Source organism: Mus pahari, chromosome 14, assembly GCF_900095145.1.
Source record: "Mus pahari chromosome 14, PAHARI_EIJ_v1.1, whole genome shotgun sequence".
Classification (NCBI taxonomy): domain Eukaryota; kingdom Metazoa; phylum Chordata; class Mammalia; order Rodentia; family Muridae; genus Mus; species Mus pahari.
This window is the reverse complement of record NC_034603.1, coordinates 70,766,724-70,784,248: the sequence shown is the minus strand read 5'-3', so window position 1 is coordinate 70,784,248 and position 17,525 is coordinate 70,766,724. Positions and strand designations below refer to the sequence as shown.

Here is a 17,525-nt window from a genome sequence, read left to right as displayed (position 1 = left end):
GCTTCCCCTGGCTTGCTCAGCCTGCTCTCTTATAGAATCCAAGACTATCATCCCAGAGATGGTTCCACCCACAAGGGGCCTCTCCTCCTTGATCACTAATTGAGGAAATGCCCCATAGCTGGATCTCATGGGGGCATTTCCCCAACTAAAGCTCCTTTCTCTGTGATAACTCCAGCTGTGTCAAGCTGACACAAAGCTAGCCAGTACAGAGTCTAAACTGGAAACAAACTGGAGACTCAGGAGCAGGGCCCAGGAAGGAAGCACCTCGGGGAGGGACAGGACAGACAAGATGGTCCCCAGGGATTTGGAGACGCAGCTATAGCTGCTCACCCAGGGCATGCTGGGTCCGCTGTGTGTGACTGGGTTGGAGTGTGCACCTTAATGAGGGGATGAAGGGAGGAGAGATCAGAAGAAAGGAGCGGGTTGTTGGCCTCCCTCCTTTCCCTCAATCCTCAGTGGAGGTGAGTGGATTAGCATATGGATGTAGAGACATCTATGGGGTTGGGTGTGTGTGGCCACCCAGGAGGAAGAGGGCCAATGTGCCTTGGTAACCAAGTCTGGAGGAGACAGAGCCAGGTGGTCAAGTGGGAAGACAGCGGTGTGGTCGCTGTCCCTTCTGTTCCCTTGGCTGGCAGAGTCTAGACACCAGCTTCCCCATACTGCATGTGTCCAAACCCCTTCCTCATCTGAACCGTCTCTCCACAGCCTTCCTCTTTCCCTTCACACCATCCTGGACCTGCGGCGAGTCCACAGCCACTCACTGTCTTGTGTCTGAGCCTCAGTACACTAGGCTAGCCCGGGTCGAGGCTCTCTCCTCCTGGTTTCTTTCCACCTGTCCCCATCTGAGCCTCATCTTCCACGCCACCCATGACTTACCCATGAGCGATTTGGTAGAGGCTGCTCCGAGCTGTGTCTGGGGCTGGGATGTAGATCAATATGACGATGTGTCACCAGAGCACTGAGCACAGGGGCAGGGAGTTGGGAGGGGGGGGACAGCCAGTAGAGTCCAGGAAACATGAAAACACCCCCAACCTGCGCCACCGCACACCCATCAGGCAACTTTGTCTCAGGCACTTCCGCAGCCCTGACAGGAAACCAGCCGCAGTCTCAGCCTCCCGCCATCTCGAGGCAACTTCTTGTTTCCCACTTGCCCTGTGCCACCCCAGAGTTGTAGTCCGGGGCTCCACCCACCCCCCTAAGCTTTCCCAGGCTGCATCCCAGCAACTCAGAGGGGGCCCGGGATGGTGGACGTGATTTCAAAACTGGTCAGAAGACAGAGCCGGGCCCTGCGGGCACAGGTAAGTTAGCAGGACTCGGGCAGGCTCGGCCTCTGAAGGGACGGCCTTCTGGGTCTGGAGCTGCGGCAGGCCTGCGCCTCACTCTTTTAGGAGCTGATTGTAAAGCTCAGAACAGGACATGCTGGGGAAGGGGGGTGGTGTCGAGACATTCTTCTCGGAAGCCTTTTCTGGCTAACTTTCCTGTCTGTCCTTGGAAGGACAGACAGGGAGTTCTGAGATCCACAGCGTGGGGCAAGAGAGATGGGACTTCCACCGCTGTGGGCAAGGGAAGGTAACTGAAGACAAGGGGCACAGGACCATAAAGAAGTGAAGGGGAAATCTCTTGGCTCAGTTCTCTGACCTGAGGTGGCGAGGCCTCTTCCTCTTTCCCACTCCTGCGCCTGGAGGTTACAACTTAGGAGCCCTTGGTACTATTTTTAGACTTTGGCTGCATGCGGGTCTCCAGAGTGGGGGCCTGCCATGCTCCCCAGAGAGAGCAATGAAAGAGCCTGGGCAGCCCCATAAGCAGTGAGAACCCAGCGGAACCAACCTGCCACCAGGGCTGGGAGTGTGTGGAGCTCACAGAGAGCTCCAGAGTTTGAAGGATCCTCATGGCTGCAGCTTGCAGACCACCTCAGAGGAGTGGGGTCTGCCTGCTTGCCTCTTTTAGGGTCCCTCTCTTCCATCCCAAGCAGTTGGTGTCTCTGGGGCAAGCCTGTCTTCCTCCTGCTCCCACCTCGTGATTCTGCATCGTCTCTTCGTGGGGTAGCCCTGTCACTCCAGGGACCTAAATCATATCTCTCTCTCTCTCTCTCTCTCTCTCTCTCTCTCTCTCTCTCTCTCTCTCTTCAGTATCCCCCATACTTGCTGATGTGTCCTATGTTCAAGACCCCTGTTAGCTCCCGTAGTCTGTCAAGCATAAATCCCTGCTCCAAAGAGTCCAGTACCACGTCATCATCACCTCATCACCCATGGACCCTTCCATCCCCAGGCCTGGACTAGGCAAGGCCACAGCCCCGGTGCATCCAGCCGTGACACAGGAAACACATCTGTCCTCTCTGTCCCCTGTCATTACCGTCTCTGTCCTGTCCCTTGAAATCTCCTGAGCGCTGTGGCTCAAAGCCGCATCACCAGCTATTCCTTTCTCACATTCTGTTCTGGGTGTCCGTGCTTGTTTCTGGCATTTGCCATAGAATTGACTTGCCCATAAAGCAGTGTCTGAGATGAGCTGCTATGTGCTTCAGGACATTGCTTCGCCTGAAGGGGGCCCCATGGGGCTGGGCACACAGTCCTACGTCGTATTCACAAGAGATGCACGCCTGGGACTAGGGAGATGGCCCAGTGGGTAGAGCGCTCACTGTGTAACCATGACACCCAGAGTTTGTATCCCTGATACCCATGTAAAAGCCAGGTGGGCTTGGAAGTCTACCTGTGATCCCAGTGCTGGGGAGGCAGAGACAGGGGATCTCTAGAGCGAGGTGGCTAGCTGGACTAGCCAAGTCAGTGAGCTCTGGCTTCAAGGGAGAGACCCTGCCTCAATACATAAGGTGGCATTTATGTGGAGTTAAGTGGAGGAAGAAACCAGTGACAGCATCAGGCCATACACATAGATGTGTGCATGCACACATGCACATACATACATATACACACTACATATACACAGGAAGAAAGGAAGAAAGATGGCCAGGTAGGTGGTCAGTCACCCAGCCTCCAAGGCAGCAGCATGCCACTGAACCCGAACAGTGATGAGCAGCTTAGATCTCTCTCCAGAGAGCCTGTGACTCAAGGATCGCCCAGAAGCAAAGCCAGAGTGAGCAGGAAGGGAGAGAGAGGAAGTCAGGCCAAGGGAGTCGCCTATAGAAAGGCCAGGAAGTGAGTAGGGACCTTCTTCTGGGGAGGTAGGGAAGCAGCCTGGTGCAGCCAAAACACAGGATGCCACATGGGGTTGGGGGTCAGGGAGAGAGGAGAAGTGGGTGGAAGGTCTGTCTCCACCACAGGACCCTAACGGAGGGGAATCCATGGGCTCAACCCCTCTGCATCCTGGGAACTGGCCAACTTGGCGAAACTGAGACCTCCATGTCTCGCCATGCCTCCATTGTTTTTTTATTATATTTTATTTATTTATCGGGTGCCCACATGGATGCACACATGATCGGATAAACCATGGCCCATGTGTGAAGTAAGAAGGTAACTTGGGCAGTCAATCTTCTCCCTCCGCCAAATGGGTGCTGGAGTTCAAACTCAGGCTGTCAGGCCTGGCATCAAGTGTCTTTAACTGCAGAACCCTCTCGCCAGCCTCCGGCTTTGCCATCTCTCTCAGCAGTGCCCAACACTGACACGCCACGCTTACCACACCCGCATGTACCACACCTCCGTACACCACACCTGCGTGTGCACCCTAGAGGTCGCTTGCACTAAGCAGGAACTTACATCGATTTATTCTCTGCTGCGTTCCCAGCACCTGGCTCGGTTCCTGCCATAGAACAAAGCAATCTTTGTAGGATGAGTGACTGGGGTTGGTGGCAGGGTGGTATGTGTGCCAAGGAGGTCAGAAGAGGGAATCGGTTCTGCTTGAGCTGGAGTTAGAGGTTCATGAGCCATCGTTGGGGTGCTCGGAACTGAACTCCGGCAAGAGCCGCACATGCTCTTAACCACTGAGCCATCTCTCCAGCCCCAAATGAGTGATTTTTATGTTTTTTCCTAGGGGGAGAAGCCAGGTTGAGTAGAACATGCTTCCCTTACACAGGAGTCTCAGCCATGGAGGAGGAACTTTTGTGATGATTTTGTGTGTGTGTGTGTGTGTGTGTGTGTGTGTGTGTGTGTGTGCGTGTGTGTGTTTTAATTGCTATTACAAAAATTGGAAGCTCCAACATTTTTAAAGGAAAAAGAATTAAAGAATTGGACAAATACCTACTTGCCTTTTGTACCTGAGGCCTAGGATTCAATTACCCAGCCCTCTCCCTCCCTCCCTCCCCTTCCTTCCCCCTCCCCTCCCCTCCCTTTCCCCCTCCCCCAAGCAGAACCCCTATAATCACTCTACCTAGATAGCTCCTTTGTCTGCATTTTGTCTGACTTTGGTCTTTTCAAGACAGGGTCTCTTATACCCCACCCTGGCTTCAAACCCCACACGTAGACAAGGATAACCTTGAACTCATGAGGTTCTGCCTCTGTCTTCTGAATAACAGAAATGTACTACCTGATTGTGTGCAGTATTTAGAGTCAAACCACATCCCATCCATATTACTAATGCTTTTTGAGGTGTACTGTTTGCTGGGAGCATAGCGTGTTCTTTGAAAACTATCAATCCCTGGTGCATTTCTGCCGGCTTCGGTTTGATAATGGTGTTGTCTATCTTTCTAGGGTGTTGACACTGCTGGGCTGCGTGTGGTGGGGACACTGGTGGGATCTGGGGAGAGCTGGGTGGAGCTGGACACAGACAGGCTGGCTGCAAGGGAACCAAAGGCATTGGACCTGCAGAAGTTCCTGCGTGGACAGGGACAGACCCGAGACTTCAGTGCAACTGGAGCTTAAAGTTCAAGGCCAGGGGCAGGGAGTGTCAGGAAATAGAGCCCAAGCCCAGGCAGGTGATGGATGGCCCAAGACTTTGCCCCTCCACCAGCAGGGAAGCAGAAAGTGTGAATCACACGGTGAGCTCTCTTCTGTGACTAACCAGAGGAAACCCTAGATGCCCCAGTCCTTTGTGGGGAAAGGGACCGCTCCTTTCTTTGAGCCTTAATTCTCCAGCCCAGCCCATCTGGCTGCTCTGCTCTCTCATGTGCGCTCTTGGAACAACGGAAAGCCGGAAGACCCCCAAATGAGGCCCCCTAAAGACTTGATCCCAGGCTGTTGGTCTGTTCCTGCTCACATTTCGCCTTTCTCTAAGTGCAGACTCCTCTGTAAACGCAGAGAGCTGAGTTCTTGTTATACAATAAACAAACCGACACACAGCACTTTCAAAGACATGTTTTGTTTTTGTTTTTGTTTTTTCTTTTTGCCACAGTTTCTGGGATGGTCAAAGCACGCATGTCCAGGGCCACACTGTGTGACTCTGGAGTTACCCTAAAAGTCCTTTCCTTCGGCTCCCGCAGGTGGACGACCCCCCGGAACCAGTGTATGCCAATGTAGAGAGGCAACCTCGGGCCACGTCGCCTCGCTCTGCTGCAGCTCCTCCTCGACTCAGCCCAGTGTGGGAGACGCACACAGACGCGGGCACTGGGCGCCCCTACTACTACAACCCCGACACGGGTGTGACCACCTGGGAGTCACCCTTTGAAACACCTGAAGGTGCCACCAGCCCGGCCACCTCCCGGGCCTCTGTGGGCAGCGGGGAGAGCCTGGAGACAGAGTGGGGCCAGTACTGGGATGAGGAGAGCCGCAGGGTCTTCTTCTACAACCCCTTGACCGGTGAGACGGCCTGGGAGGACGAGACCGAGGAGCTGGAGGAAGATCACCAGGAACAACTGGAAATGCAACCCAGCCTGAGCCCGCGAAGCCCCGGGCAGCAGAGGGTAAGGGGCAGGGCCACCCCAAGGACCGCTGATCCCACCTCCTGCTTCTCAGGGATCCGAGGATAGGGGTGGGACATTGTATGTGTGGGCATGCGGGGAAAACATTTCTGAATGTCTTTTACCTCTTCTCATGTTAATCAGAAACCAATGGGGGCTGGCCACCTCTGAGCGTTGCTAACCCCACCTCTTGCTTCTCTGAGACCAGAGAGCAGGGCGGAGCCCTCTCGTAGGGCTCCTGACTTTTTCTTGCTTCTTGGCCCCAAGGACTAGAGAGTAAAGATGGGGGGGGGGGCAGGAGACAGAGAACCTCTGACTCCATCTTTCGGTCTCTGCAGCCCCCAACTCCTGAAACAGACTACCCCGAATTACTGGCCAGTTACCCTGAAGAGGACTATTCTCCTGTGGGCTCCTTCAGTGATCCGGCCCCCGCTTCTCCTTTGGTTGCGCCCCCTGGCTGGTCCTGTCAAATTACCCCAGACAAGCAGATGCTCTACACAAACCAGTTCACTCAAGAGCAGGTAGGATCTCACTAGTAGACAGACAGACAGACAGACCTAGACTTACTCCCCGGACTTCCTCACTAGGACCTCCCCTCAAGTCTAAAGTGAACACCTCGTGCCATTCAACATTAAGTCTGGTGATCCAGCCCTTAGAGCCACCCTGGGCTCTAGGCTGAGGGCCCTGACCATCCCTGTGTCCACAGTGGGTAAGGTTGGAGGACCAGCACGGGAAGCCATATTTCTACAACCCAGAGGACTCCTCTGTTCAATGGGAGCTGCCCCAGGTAACCAGCTTGGGAAGGGAGATGGCTGGAGAGGGGTTTGGGGGTAGGGGGAGTGTGGTTGGACAGAATGATAAGTGACTGTGTATCTCTCCCCAGGTCCCGATCCCTGCCCCTCGAAGTGTCCGAAAATCCAGCCAGGATAGCGACACTCCAGCCCAGGCTAGCCCTCCAGAGGAGAAGGTGGGAAGGGGCCACGGAGTCTGGGGTCGGGGATAGGAGCAATATATTCCTCCTTCTCTGTAAGCCCCAGAATAGAGAAAGCAGGGACGACCTGGAGTAATCTTGTGCCTACTTCTGTAGAGCGATCACCTTCCCTCCTGCAGCTGGGCGGTTGACGGGGTTCAGTGAGCTCGGCCTGTGGGGAACCTCCAACCAAGGAGACACTAGCTTCTGTCCCTTCCTACTTGCCCCCTCCCCACCCCCCAATGACTATTCCCTCTCCCCTCATTCTCTTAGGTCAAGACTCTGGACAAGGCAGGAGTCCTCCATCGTACCAAGACAGTAGACAAGGGGAAGAGACTTCGGTGAGGGCCTGTCCAGACCCAACCCTGGCAGGGTGGGGCTTTGATGATGACGTTCCCCTAGGCTCCCATATGCCCCGGTTACTAATCATGGTAGCAACTTCATACAAGGGCCTGTGAGGAAACGGGATCCAGCTATCTGGGGGAATCCAGCCCTCTCAAACCAGTACCCCAGCTACGTCCTTAAAACTCAGTGTCCTCGTGTGTGTTTGGGTCCAGTGAGTCCTCCAGCCCAGGAGCAAATTTAAGCCCCACCCACCCCCACTTCCTCCTTACCCAGGAAGAAACACTGGAGCACCTCCTGGACTGTGCTGGAGGGCGGTGTCCTGACCTTCTTCAAGGATTCAAAGACCTCAGCTGCAGGCGGCCTGGTGAGACCTGTCCCCGAGAAGGGGACATCTCCTGCTCCTTTTCTGGTCTTAAAGATGGCTACCCAAGTGCCGAGGGGCAGTGATGGCAGATTCACCCCTGTCCGAACACCTCCCACCACTTTAGGCCTGAAGAACTGTCCTTGGGGATGGTGGGCTCCAGTCTGGCAAGCAGGGAGGTTGGGGCCTAGGATCCCCGCTCCTTCCTGCCCTCCCCTCCTGCTTGCCAGCAGGTTCTAGGACAACGATGCACCAGGGGCCGGGGTGTCAGACCCAGGGGCTGTAGCAAGTCCATCTGGATGGATGCCCCTTATAATTTGCGTGTCTCTCTCTCTCTCTCTCTCTCTCTCTCTCTCTCTCTCTCTCTCTCTCCCTCCCTCCTTCCTTCCCCACAGAGGCATCCTTCAAAGCTTTCCACCCCTGAATACACGGTCGAACTGAAGGGAGCTTCTCTTTCTTGGGCCCCCAAAGACAAATCCAGCAAGAAGAATGTGTTAGAGGTGAGTGGCTGGACAGGGAAGGGGGCCTGTGAACCCCACTGCAGACAGGGCCGAAGAATGGGGGCCCATGGAAAGGAGGGATGGAGTTCCCAAGACTCAAAGACTCGCGCCTAGTGTTGTCATGCTGTCTGAAGTCCCCAGCCTTGCCCCTGAGGGTAAGAAGCAGGTGTCTGGGAGAGGAGGTCACCCCCCCCAAGAGTGGCTTTCTTCCTTTCAGCCTGAGACGAGGGACTCTGATTCACTGTGATGGGCTGAGCCAGGAGCGTGTTTTCACGGGCCGGAGCCCAGATTCTGGTTTTTATTGGGTCCCCATCAAATAAAGCAGCCACAAGCTGGTCTGGCTTCCCTAGCTGGTAGAGCAAGAAGACTCTGGCAAGGTCTCAGTGCCACACCCTTCAGTGTTCAGGGGTTTGACGGTCCCTAAGAGCTGTGGGACAGAACACAAGAAAAACACACAGGCAGTGAGGGCTGAGGAGATGGCTTAGTCAGCGCTTATCGCACAGGTGGACGGAGCTGATGATCCCCCAGAGCCCACGTGAAAGCACAGTGTGGTGGCACATGGGACGCTCGTAATCCCAGGGATGCTCGAAATCCCAGGGATGGGAGAGCAGAGGCATGGATTCCCTGGGCCTTGCTGCTCAGCTAATTGAACCTAAATGCTGAATTCCAAGTCAGTACAAGACCTGTCAAAAAACAAACAAGACAAAAAGTAGACAACACCTGAGGCTGGACTCTGGCTTCCACCTGCCCACATGTACATGCCAATACACACACACGTACACACGCACGCACACACACACACACACACACATGCACATACACAGGAACATACACATGTACACATATACACACACATGCATTCTTACACAGGTACACGTACACACACATGCACACACATGTGCGAGCACACAGGCATACACACATACTTTCAGGCACATACGCAGGAACACACACATGCACACATGCACAGATACATTCACACACGTGCATACACGCACGTATTCCTACACAGCCACAGGCACACATAGGTATACACACTCGTACACACATAGAAATACACACATGCACATATACATACAGGCACAAACATGCGCACATACACTCTCTCTCTCTCTCTCTCTCTCTCACACACACACACACCATAGGCAATGAACTGGTAAAATAAATAAATAAGCCGGGCGTGGTGGTGCACGCCTTTAATCCCAGCACTCGGGAGGCAGAGGCAAGTGGATTTCTGAGTTCGAGGCCAGCCTGGTCTACAAAGTGAGTCCCAGGACACCAGCGCTATACAGAGAAACCCTGTCTTGGAAAAACAAAAATAAATAAAAAAACAAACAAATAAATAAATAAATTCCAAAAAAAAAAAAAAAAAAAACAGTAGCCAGCAGCTGGCCAAACAAGTTAGGGATGGTCCAGCATGGGGAGGACTAGGGGTCGACTGTGAGTAGCAGGTGCTCACTGAGAGAAAGTTAGGTTCTCCAGGCAGCAAAAGAGAACAGGGACAGCCACCAGTTACACAGACAGATCTTTACTGTGGGGGAGAAGACCCTCTCCATTCCGGGGAATCTAAGCTGTTTCCTAATCATGGTTCTTAAAGAGCTTTCTAATGTGTTTCTATGAACCTGGGGTCTAGCGGGATAAGTGTCCTTCTAAAGAGCCCCACAGAAGCTGAGCTGGGACCTTAGGACTGCTTCAGATAGCATATTAATTATAGAGAAGTTCAGAAGCATGACCAGACATGCTACAGGGAGCCCGGGTCTTCTGTTTTTATGATTCTCCAAGCTTTAGTTGGTTCTAGATTTATTTATTTTATATATGTGAATGCTTTGCCTTCATGTATGCATACATGTGTGTGTGCACACACACGCAAACGCTCGCACATCACATGTGTGCCTGGTACCCCACAGAAGTCAGAAAGGGATATTGGGGTCCCTGGAACTGAATGGTTGTCAGCCACCTGGTGGGTGCTAGGAACCAAACCCAGGTCTTCTGCAAGAGCAACAAGTTCTCTTAACTTCTCTGAGCCATCTCTCCAGCCTCTTAGTTACAATTTTAAAAGAAGAACCAAAAGACAGTTTTCTCTGAGTCTAGAAGTTGTTCCTCACTATGTGAGCCAAATTCTGCTGTCTGCTTTCCTCTGGACTAAAGGGAAAGGCTGACGTAGACTTCTAAAGCCAGGCATTGCAGCTGGCAAAACTCCATAGCCTTCAGGTGTTTGGGATGGGCGATTCTCTATTTCTGCCCCACCCTGCAGTTTTCCCCATTGCTCTTCCAGCCTCAAGGATCTTCCATAGGAATTTTCTATCATTTGCCTGGGACCTGGGGGGAGGCCTGTTGTATTTTGTGGTGGGCCGCAATGAACCCCACAGAACACTGTTCTATAACTATAAGCTGTATGCCCATAAAGTGATTCAAATGTACTGTACCTGTCACCCACAGCATTAAACAAAGAGGAAGAGTTGGGCCTGGCTGTGGCCTTTGCTCTATTAGGTTCTGAGTTGCTTAGGGCAGGGACCTGTCACCTCCCTCTCAGTACACACACACACACACACACACACACACACACACACACACACACACACTAAGCCTACTCCCAAAGTAGATGAAGGAATTGGGAACTTACTGATTTGTGTGACTACTTGTCCCTCCAGCTGCGAAGCCGAGATGGCTCGGAGTACCTGATCCAGCACGACTCAGAAGCCATCATCAGCACCTGGCACAAAGCCATTGCCGAAGGCATTGCAGAGCTGGTAGGCAGAGCCTGGAACCTCTGGGGCTGATGGGTAGGGGCTTGGGCTTTGTATGCAGGCCCCTCAGCTATGCACAGAGAGCCTCATGACACCAGCTCTGGGGCTGGTTTTGCAAGACTCTACAAGGAGGGGACAGGAACAACCTGGAGAGACGTGTCATTTTGAGGGAGGGATGGAACCAGACTCAGGAATTGACAGCTACAACTAGAAGACAAAGCATTAACAGATTGAATCCAAGGGCCTTATGTCTTCTAGACAAGTGCTTTGCCCTGGAGCCACAGCCCTAGTAGTGCCAATTATGGGTTGTGGACACAGCTTAGTGACAGAGGGGTTGCCTGGCATGCAAATGGTCCTGAGTTTGATCCCAGGTTCTGACAAAGTCAACAGCTACTTATATGACAATGGCCTGATAATATCTTTCTCTTAATTCCATATGGCTTAGCACTGGGTATAGATTTGGGCTGTTGGAATCCAGAGGCAGGAGGTACTGTTGGCATGATCAACAGAGGTCTGGCCTATATAGGAATTGTAAGTTCATAGTGGCAGCCAGTCTCATGGGATGGAGAGAGTTGAGGAACTGAGAGGAGGCTAGAGGTGGCCAGGATAAGAAAGAGAGAGGAGAGATAACCTCACAGCTCCTGGAGTCAGAGAAGGGGAAGGTCTGAGTCCCAGGACAGTAAACTGACAAGAAAAAACAGGCTCTTCCTGGGGCATCTCCAGGCCAGAGCTCCTCGGGAGAGGCCCCAGTCCGCCCCAGGCCTTGCTTCTCTGAGGCTGTCTGATTGCCAGTCTGCAGACCTGCTCCAAGGGGAGGAATGTGAGCACAGCAGTGCTGATTTCGGGTCCAGTGAGCGCCTCGGAAGCTGGCGGGAGGAGGATGTACGGCAGAACGCAGGTGTGCGATGGGATCAGGTGGGAAGGCGACCAAAAGGCTCCCCCGCTGGGGGGACATGGAGTGATGCCCTGGTTGGAGTCTAGGGCCATGACTGCCTCCTGCTGACTTAGTTCGGTCTGTGACAGCCTCACCCTCGCTCAGCCCCGGAGGCCTGGAAAGCGACTTGAGCAGGGTCCGGCACAAGCTCCGTAAATTCCTACAGAGACGACCCACTCTGCAGTCTTTGCGGGACAAGGGCTACATCAAAGGTACCTGCAGTTCGCCGGGATCCGGGCTCAGGTGGTGCGGGGCTGGGCAGCGCTGACCAACCTCTCCCCCAGACCAGGTGTTTGGATGCGCGCTGGCTCAACTGTGTGAGCGCGAGAGGAGTCCTGTGCCACGCTTCGTGCAGCAATGCATCCGCACCGTCGAGGCCCGGGGTATGTACGCATGCGCAGACAAGGCAGCGCCTCCTGACCGACTTTTAGGGAACTAAGGGTGGAGACCCCCTGGGTGAGCACAGGGTCAAGAAGAAGGAACCAGAAAGACTCTGAGTAGGAAAACCCTGAGTAGAAATCGTAAGGGACCCTAGTCCGTCCAGGGTCAGCCATTTCCTTTCCCGCAGGGCTGGATATTGATGGACTGTACCGCATCAGTGGGAACCTGGCCACCATCCAGAAGCTGCGCTATAAGGTGGATCACGGTGAGGCCCTTTCCCAGTCCCTGCCCTGGGGCCTGACGGCACCAGGGGGTGCTGACTGCCTCTCAATCCCCTGGGCCCTTCCCTGCGGCAGATGAACGCTTGGACCTGGACGATGGGCGCTGGGAAGACGTCCACGTGATCACGGGTGCCCTGAAGCTCTTCTTCCGAGAGCTGCCGGAACCCCTCTTCCCCTTCTCGCACTTCCACCAGTTCATAGCAGCCATTAGTGAGTGGCTTGGGAAGAGGAGGGATGGGGAGGTTGGCCCGCTTTCGTCACAGCCAGCAGACCATCTCTGGTTCCTTTCTCTCACTCAGAGCTGCAGGACCCAGCCCAGCGCAGCCGCTGCGTGCGTGACCTGGTGCGCTCGCTGCCAGCTCCCAACCAGGACACGCTCCGACTACTCATCCAGCATCTGTGCCGGTGAGCAAGCCAAACTTCCTAGGACAAAAGAGAAGGGCTAGTCGTGGCTGGAGCCCATGTTGAGAGACTCCCCGATCTCTAACCTCTTAATCCCACCAATCCCACTGCAGGGTGATTGAGCACGGCGAGCAGAACCGTATGTCTGTGCAGAATGTGGCCATAGTGTTCGGGCCCACGCTGCTGCGGCCTGAGATGGAGGAGGCCAGCATGCCCATGACCATGGTGTTCCAGAACCAGGTGGTGGAGCTCATCCTACATCAGTGCGCAGACATCTTCCCACCGCACTGACTGTGGACCGTGGGTTAGCTGGAGGCTGTGAGGCTGGACCTCCTCTGAGGCTCTCCCGCTTCCCACCACCACCACCACCCCCCTCCGCTGCACTGTGACTTCAACACCCGTCCATTCAGAGGGTGCAGTGACCCCTGGTGGGCAGTTCGTGAAATGTGATTTCTCCCTCTCGCGTCCCCTTTAGGGGTTCATTAGGGCCCTTTCCCTAATTACAGCGCCGCCTATTGTGTGGATGTGAGAACGTGCCTGGAGGAGGGAGGTGAAGGTCTGTTTTCTAGTCCCCCACCCACCCACCCACCCCCGGCAGGGAGTTTGGTGAGGGCATTCTGGTTTCCTTAGGCCTGCACCTGTCCAGGCCTTGATGGAGACCCTGTAGGCCCCGTGCTATGCAAGAGGTCATGAAGCACAGCTATTGACATTGTCTCTGCTGCCAGGGGAGGACTGACCCTGGCCACCAGCCCAGGCCACTGACTGCTTCCTTCAGCCTTACGCTCCAGTGCCACCCTGATGCAGGCCTCCTGATGCCTCCCTCTCTCCCTGGGCCACATCCGTTCTCCACAGAAGCTCTTCATACTAACCACATACCAAACCCGGCGATCTGGGGCTTGCAGAAATCGCAGTACTTCAGGGGTCCATAGGTGGTCTGATTCCCTGCAAAGGCTATCCCCACGACGAGTCCAGCTTCTAGAGGAGGAGGTGACGCCCCAGCCCCACTGCAGCACAGCCTGTAGGTAGACCAGAGTAAACGCTGGAGCACTTTGTGTAGGTTAGAGGTTGGGGGCCCCTGAAGGCAGCAGGGAGCCTACCACAGCTGTTGGTGTGCGGTGGGGGGACAGCATAAATAGAAGCCCCCAGCTGCTGTCTACACCCTGGCTGGGTGCCTGCCTGAAGCCCCCAGCCACTGTCTGCACCCTGACTGGCTGGATGCCCACCTGGTACCCTACTTGTCATGCAGAGCTAGGAGAGGCCTGTCCGGGAGGTCACAGCCTTAGGCAAACAGTTGAAGCTGTGTCAGCTGCCCGATTCCTCCCTCATGCACATACCACCTCAATCTATGGATCTGAGCCCCCAGCTCCACCCACCCCCACTGACTCGACAAACAATATAATAGCTAATATTTATTGAGCATTCAGACTATGCCAGCCTTTCCCACGGGCTTCTCCCTTGGTTTCATGCAGTCCATATTTATTGTGGGTCCTCATGTGCCCAGCACTGTGCCCTGGGGCAGGGGTTCTACGCATGCGTGCTGGAGCTTGGAGCCCAGTGAATACGACTGATGCAAGCCCAGCCCTGATGGTAGCAGGGCGCAGAAGAGAACAAATGAAGACTTCTTGCTGTACACTTGCTGTATATTTAAAGTCCTAAGGCAAGCTAATAACTAACTGTTAAATAAAATGTTTATTCTCCTACTTTGGCGAATGTGCTTTGGTAGTAGCCTGGAAGACTGGCCTCTAGCTTAAACACCTTGGACTCTTAGCAGAGCATTGTAGGATGTGGTGAGCTACTTAACCTCAGCCTGCCTATATCACCCTGCCTCAGTGTACAGCTGAGGATGGCCTTGAACTCCTGACCATCCTGCCTCCACCTCTCAAGCATTGACAGTGCATCATCAGGCTCAGCTGACACCTTCCCTTCCTTCCTTCCTTCCTTCCTTCCTTCCTTCCTTCCTTCCTTCCTTCCTTCCTCCCTTTTCTTTCTTTAAAAGACTGATTGATTGATTGATTGATTGATTGATTGATTATACAGTGTTCTATCTGTATGTATGACTACCGGCCAGAAGAGGGCACCAGACCTCATTATAAATAGTTATGAACCACCATGTGGTTGTTGGGAATTGAACTCAGGACCTCTGGAAGAGCAGCCAGTGCTCATAACCTTTGAGCCATCTCTCCATCCCTGCCACCTTTTCTTAATTCATTTGCTAACTGAAGGATCATGGGTTCTACCCTCTCAGAGGCTGTCGAGACAGACAGCGCCGAACAAGCATTTCTGTGGCCACATTGGCTTAGAGAGCTGCAGCTGCTATTGTAACGCTGCTTAGTCAACAGAAATGTATTCCTCACAAAGCTGGAGGCCGGATGTTCCAGCTGAGGCTGCAGCACAGTGGAGTGGGGTGGGGTGGGGTGGGACAAGGACATCTTTGGCTAGCAGGCAGCACTTTCTAGCCATGTTCTTACAGGGGAATGGACCTAAAGGTCTGTTCTTGCCAAGGTCAGATCCCAACTTCAATCATGAAGTCACTTAAACCTAGTCACTCCCAACAGGCACCATTTCCAAATGCCATCACACTAGGGCTCGGGCTTCAGTGTGACTTGGGGAGAGCTGCGAGCTTCCATTTGTTGACCTGTGTGTGCTTCCATCCTCGTGGGTATACAACTGTTGCCAGGTCCCACGGTGACCCTTGCATCTTGTTGTGGCTTTTCCCCACCATCTTCATCAGCTGCCATGGGGGTAAGGGGTTGTACTGTCTGTCACCATTGGCTTTCACTAGATCTCCTCAGAGCCCCGATCTGCCTCCCTCCCTCTCCACAGCAGGCTGGCCTCTGGCCCCAGCAATGACTGGAAACACAGCAACCACAGTAAGGCTCAGAACAGCTCCTCCCCTCATTCTCCACACCTCCCTGAGGATGACGAGTCACCTTTCTTTCATAAACACACCCATGGCTCTCCATGACATATTGAGCTGTTGTGTCCAGTGGCAGCCACCAGCAAATACAAGCAGGGAGGTCAGCCTGGGGCCCTGAAGACAGACACCTGTCCAGGAATGCGAGCCACAATATGGGGCCTCATCCTGACTCAGCCGAGTCCTGGGTGAGCTTACACGTTGTTCGTCCTATGCAGACTGCTCTATTGAGCACCCAAGTTGCTTGACAGTTGGCACAAATCAGGGCAAAGCACCTCGTTTTCAGCCCTGGTCATGTCCCAGCAGGGCTCGGGAAAGAGCTGTGAGTCACCACCCCTACCAAGCCAGGCCTCCACCCACAGAGAAACTTCAGTCTCACCTTGTGCACCTAGTGTATTCATCTGGAGAATGGGGGTACAATAGCAATACCTACTCTACGGTGGTGTGAAGAGTGTATGAATTGATAGTTCCAAACTCCTAATAACACTTTTGTCTAGAGCACACACAGACTCAAGCCCCTGCAAGACCTGCACCTCACACACTGTCTTGGTTTCTGAGCTATGACTACAACAACTTCCCATCAATTTCCCTAATGCCCTGTGTTCCTTCCTGCCCCAGGACCTTTGTGTGTGCTGTGTTCCTTCCTGCCCCAGGACCTTTGTATGTGCTGTGTTCCTTCCCGCCCCAGGACCTTTGTATGTGCTGTGTTCTTTCCTGCCCCAGGACCTTTGCATGTATGTGCTATGTTCTTTTCCTGCCCCGGGACATTTACATGTGCTGTGCTCCTTTCTATTTTTGCCTTTGCTTAGTCGGCCATCTTTTGGTGCTGTCCTGAAGTCGCCGTTTCTCAGCAGCCCCTCTGAGTGCCCACCTACACCACCTTTCCCCATATACACTAGAAGAGACCTGTATGCATCTCTTTTCTCTGTTTACCATTTTACAGCTCCATCTCGGGATGAGTCATTAATCCCCACAAGCCTAAAGAGGGAGATTTTTTGTGTTCTCAATATGTAACATAGAGACTGACATAATGGGTGTTCAATAAACACTTGCTCATGGGTTGGAGAGATGACTCAGTGAGTCATCAGCCCTTGACACCAACCGGGCATGGTGGCACATGCCTTTAATCCCAGCACTTGGGAGGCAGAGGCAGGCGGATTTCTGAGTTCAAGGCCAGCCTGGTCTATAAAGTGAGTTCCAGGACAGCCAGGGCTATACAGAGAAACCCTGTCTCGAAAAACCAAAAAAAGAAAGAAAAAAAAAAAAAAACTTTGACAGCAACCTTGAAGAGCCAACTTTAATCCCTGGAACTACATGGTAGAACAGAGAGAACTGACTCCCCTGAGTTATGTATATGGACACACACTCACATAAACACACTGTAAATAAGTGTAATATTCATTCACAACTGAAGATGTCAAAAGGCAAGTATCCAGAGATCATGTTCCAACTGTGCCATTTTTTAAAATATTTTTTAATTTTATTTTTATTCATGTGCATGGATGTTAGTGGAGGCCAGAAGAGGGTGTCAGAGCCCTCTGGAAATGGAGTTACAGGTGCTTGCAAGGCACTAATGTCAATGCTGGGAACTCAGGTTCTCTGGAAAGGCAAGGAGCACTTGCAACCACGGAGCCATCTCTCCAGCCCCGCCCCACCCCCGACATTTCTTACTGAGTGATCTTAGCAGGTAGCTTGCACCAGGCCACTCATCTATAAAACTGGGACATCTACCTCTGCCTCAGAAGCTGGCCACGACTGCACAGTGAGACTTGTGCAGCTTTTCCAACCCTGAACCTAGTGCAGGGACGTTTGTGCAGTCACATTAGTCTTCTAGGCTAGCCCCGGTCCTGCAGATTGACAGCCACAAGGCCACCATGCTGGGCCCATGAGTCCTTTGATCCCAGGGTC

General features: G+C 53.4%; 1 protein-coding gene across 3 annotated transcripts in view; it reads left to right on the top strand.

The window, feature by feature from the left end:
- Arhgap27 (Rho GTPase activating protein 27) overlaps nt 1-14,403 on the top strand; it is a 32,413-nt gene extending 18,010 nt beyond the window's left edge. The window contains exons 1-16 of one of the 3 annotated variants that reach the window (XM_021212367.1): nt 1,102-1,298; nt 5,366-5,785; nt 6,121-6,303; nt 6,489-6,569; nt 6,666-6,749; nt 7,026-7,093; nt 7,371-7,461; nt 7,854-7,958; nt 10,610-10,708; nt 11,498-11,603; nt 11,729-11,851; nt 11,924-12,022; nt 12,208-12,285; nt 12,377-12,511; nt 12,601-12,706; nt 12,817-14,403. In XM_021212367.1, the coding sequence (XP_021068026.1) occupies nt 1,242-1,298; nt 5,366-5,785; nt 6,121-6,303; nt 6,489-6,569; nt 6,666-6,749; nt 7,026-7,093; nt 7,371-7,461; nt 7,854-7,958; nt 10,610-10,708; nt 11,498-11,603; nt 11,729-11,851; nt 11,924-12,022; nt 12,208-12,285; nt 12,377-12,511; nt 12,601-12,706; nt 12,817-12,994 (2,013 nt within the window). In that variant the 5' untranslated portion in view covers nt 1,102-1,241 and the 3' untranslated portion in view covers nt 12,995-14,403. Of the gene's footprint in view, nt 1-1,101; nt 1,299-5,365; nt 5,786-6,120; nt 6,304-6,488; nt 6,570-6,665; nt 6,750-7,025; nt 7,094-7,370; nt 7,462-7,853; nt 7,959-10,609; nt 10,709-11,428; nt 11,604-11,728; nt 11,852-11,923; nt 12,023-12,207; nt 12,286-12,376; nt 12,512-12,600; nt 12,707-12,816 lie in introns of those variants that run through there. The other 2 variants (XM_021212366.2, XM_029545844.1) reach the window with 2 other exon arrangements.
- Nucleotides 14,404-17,525: the final 3,122 nt, after the last annotated feature.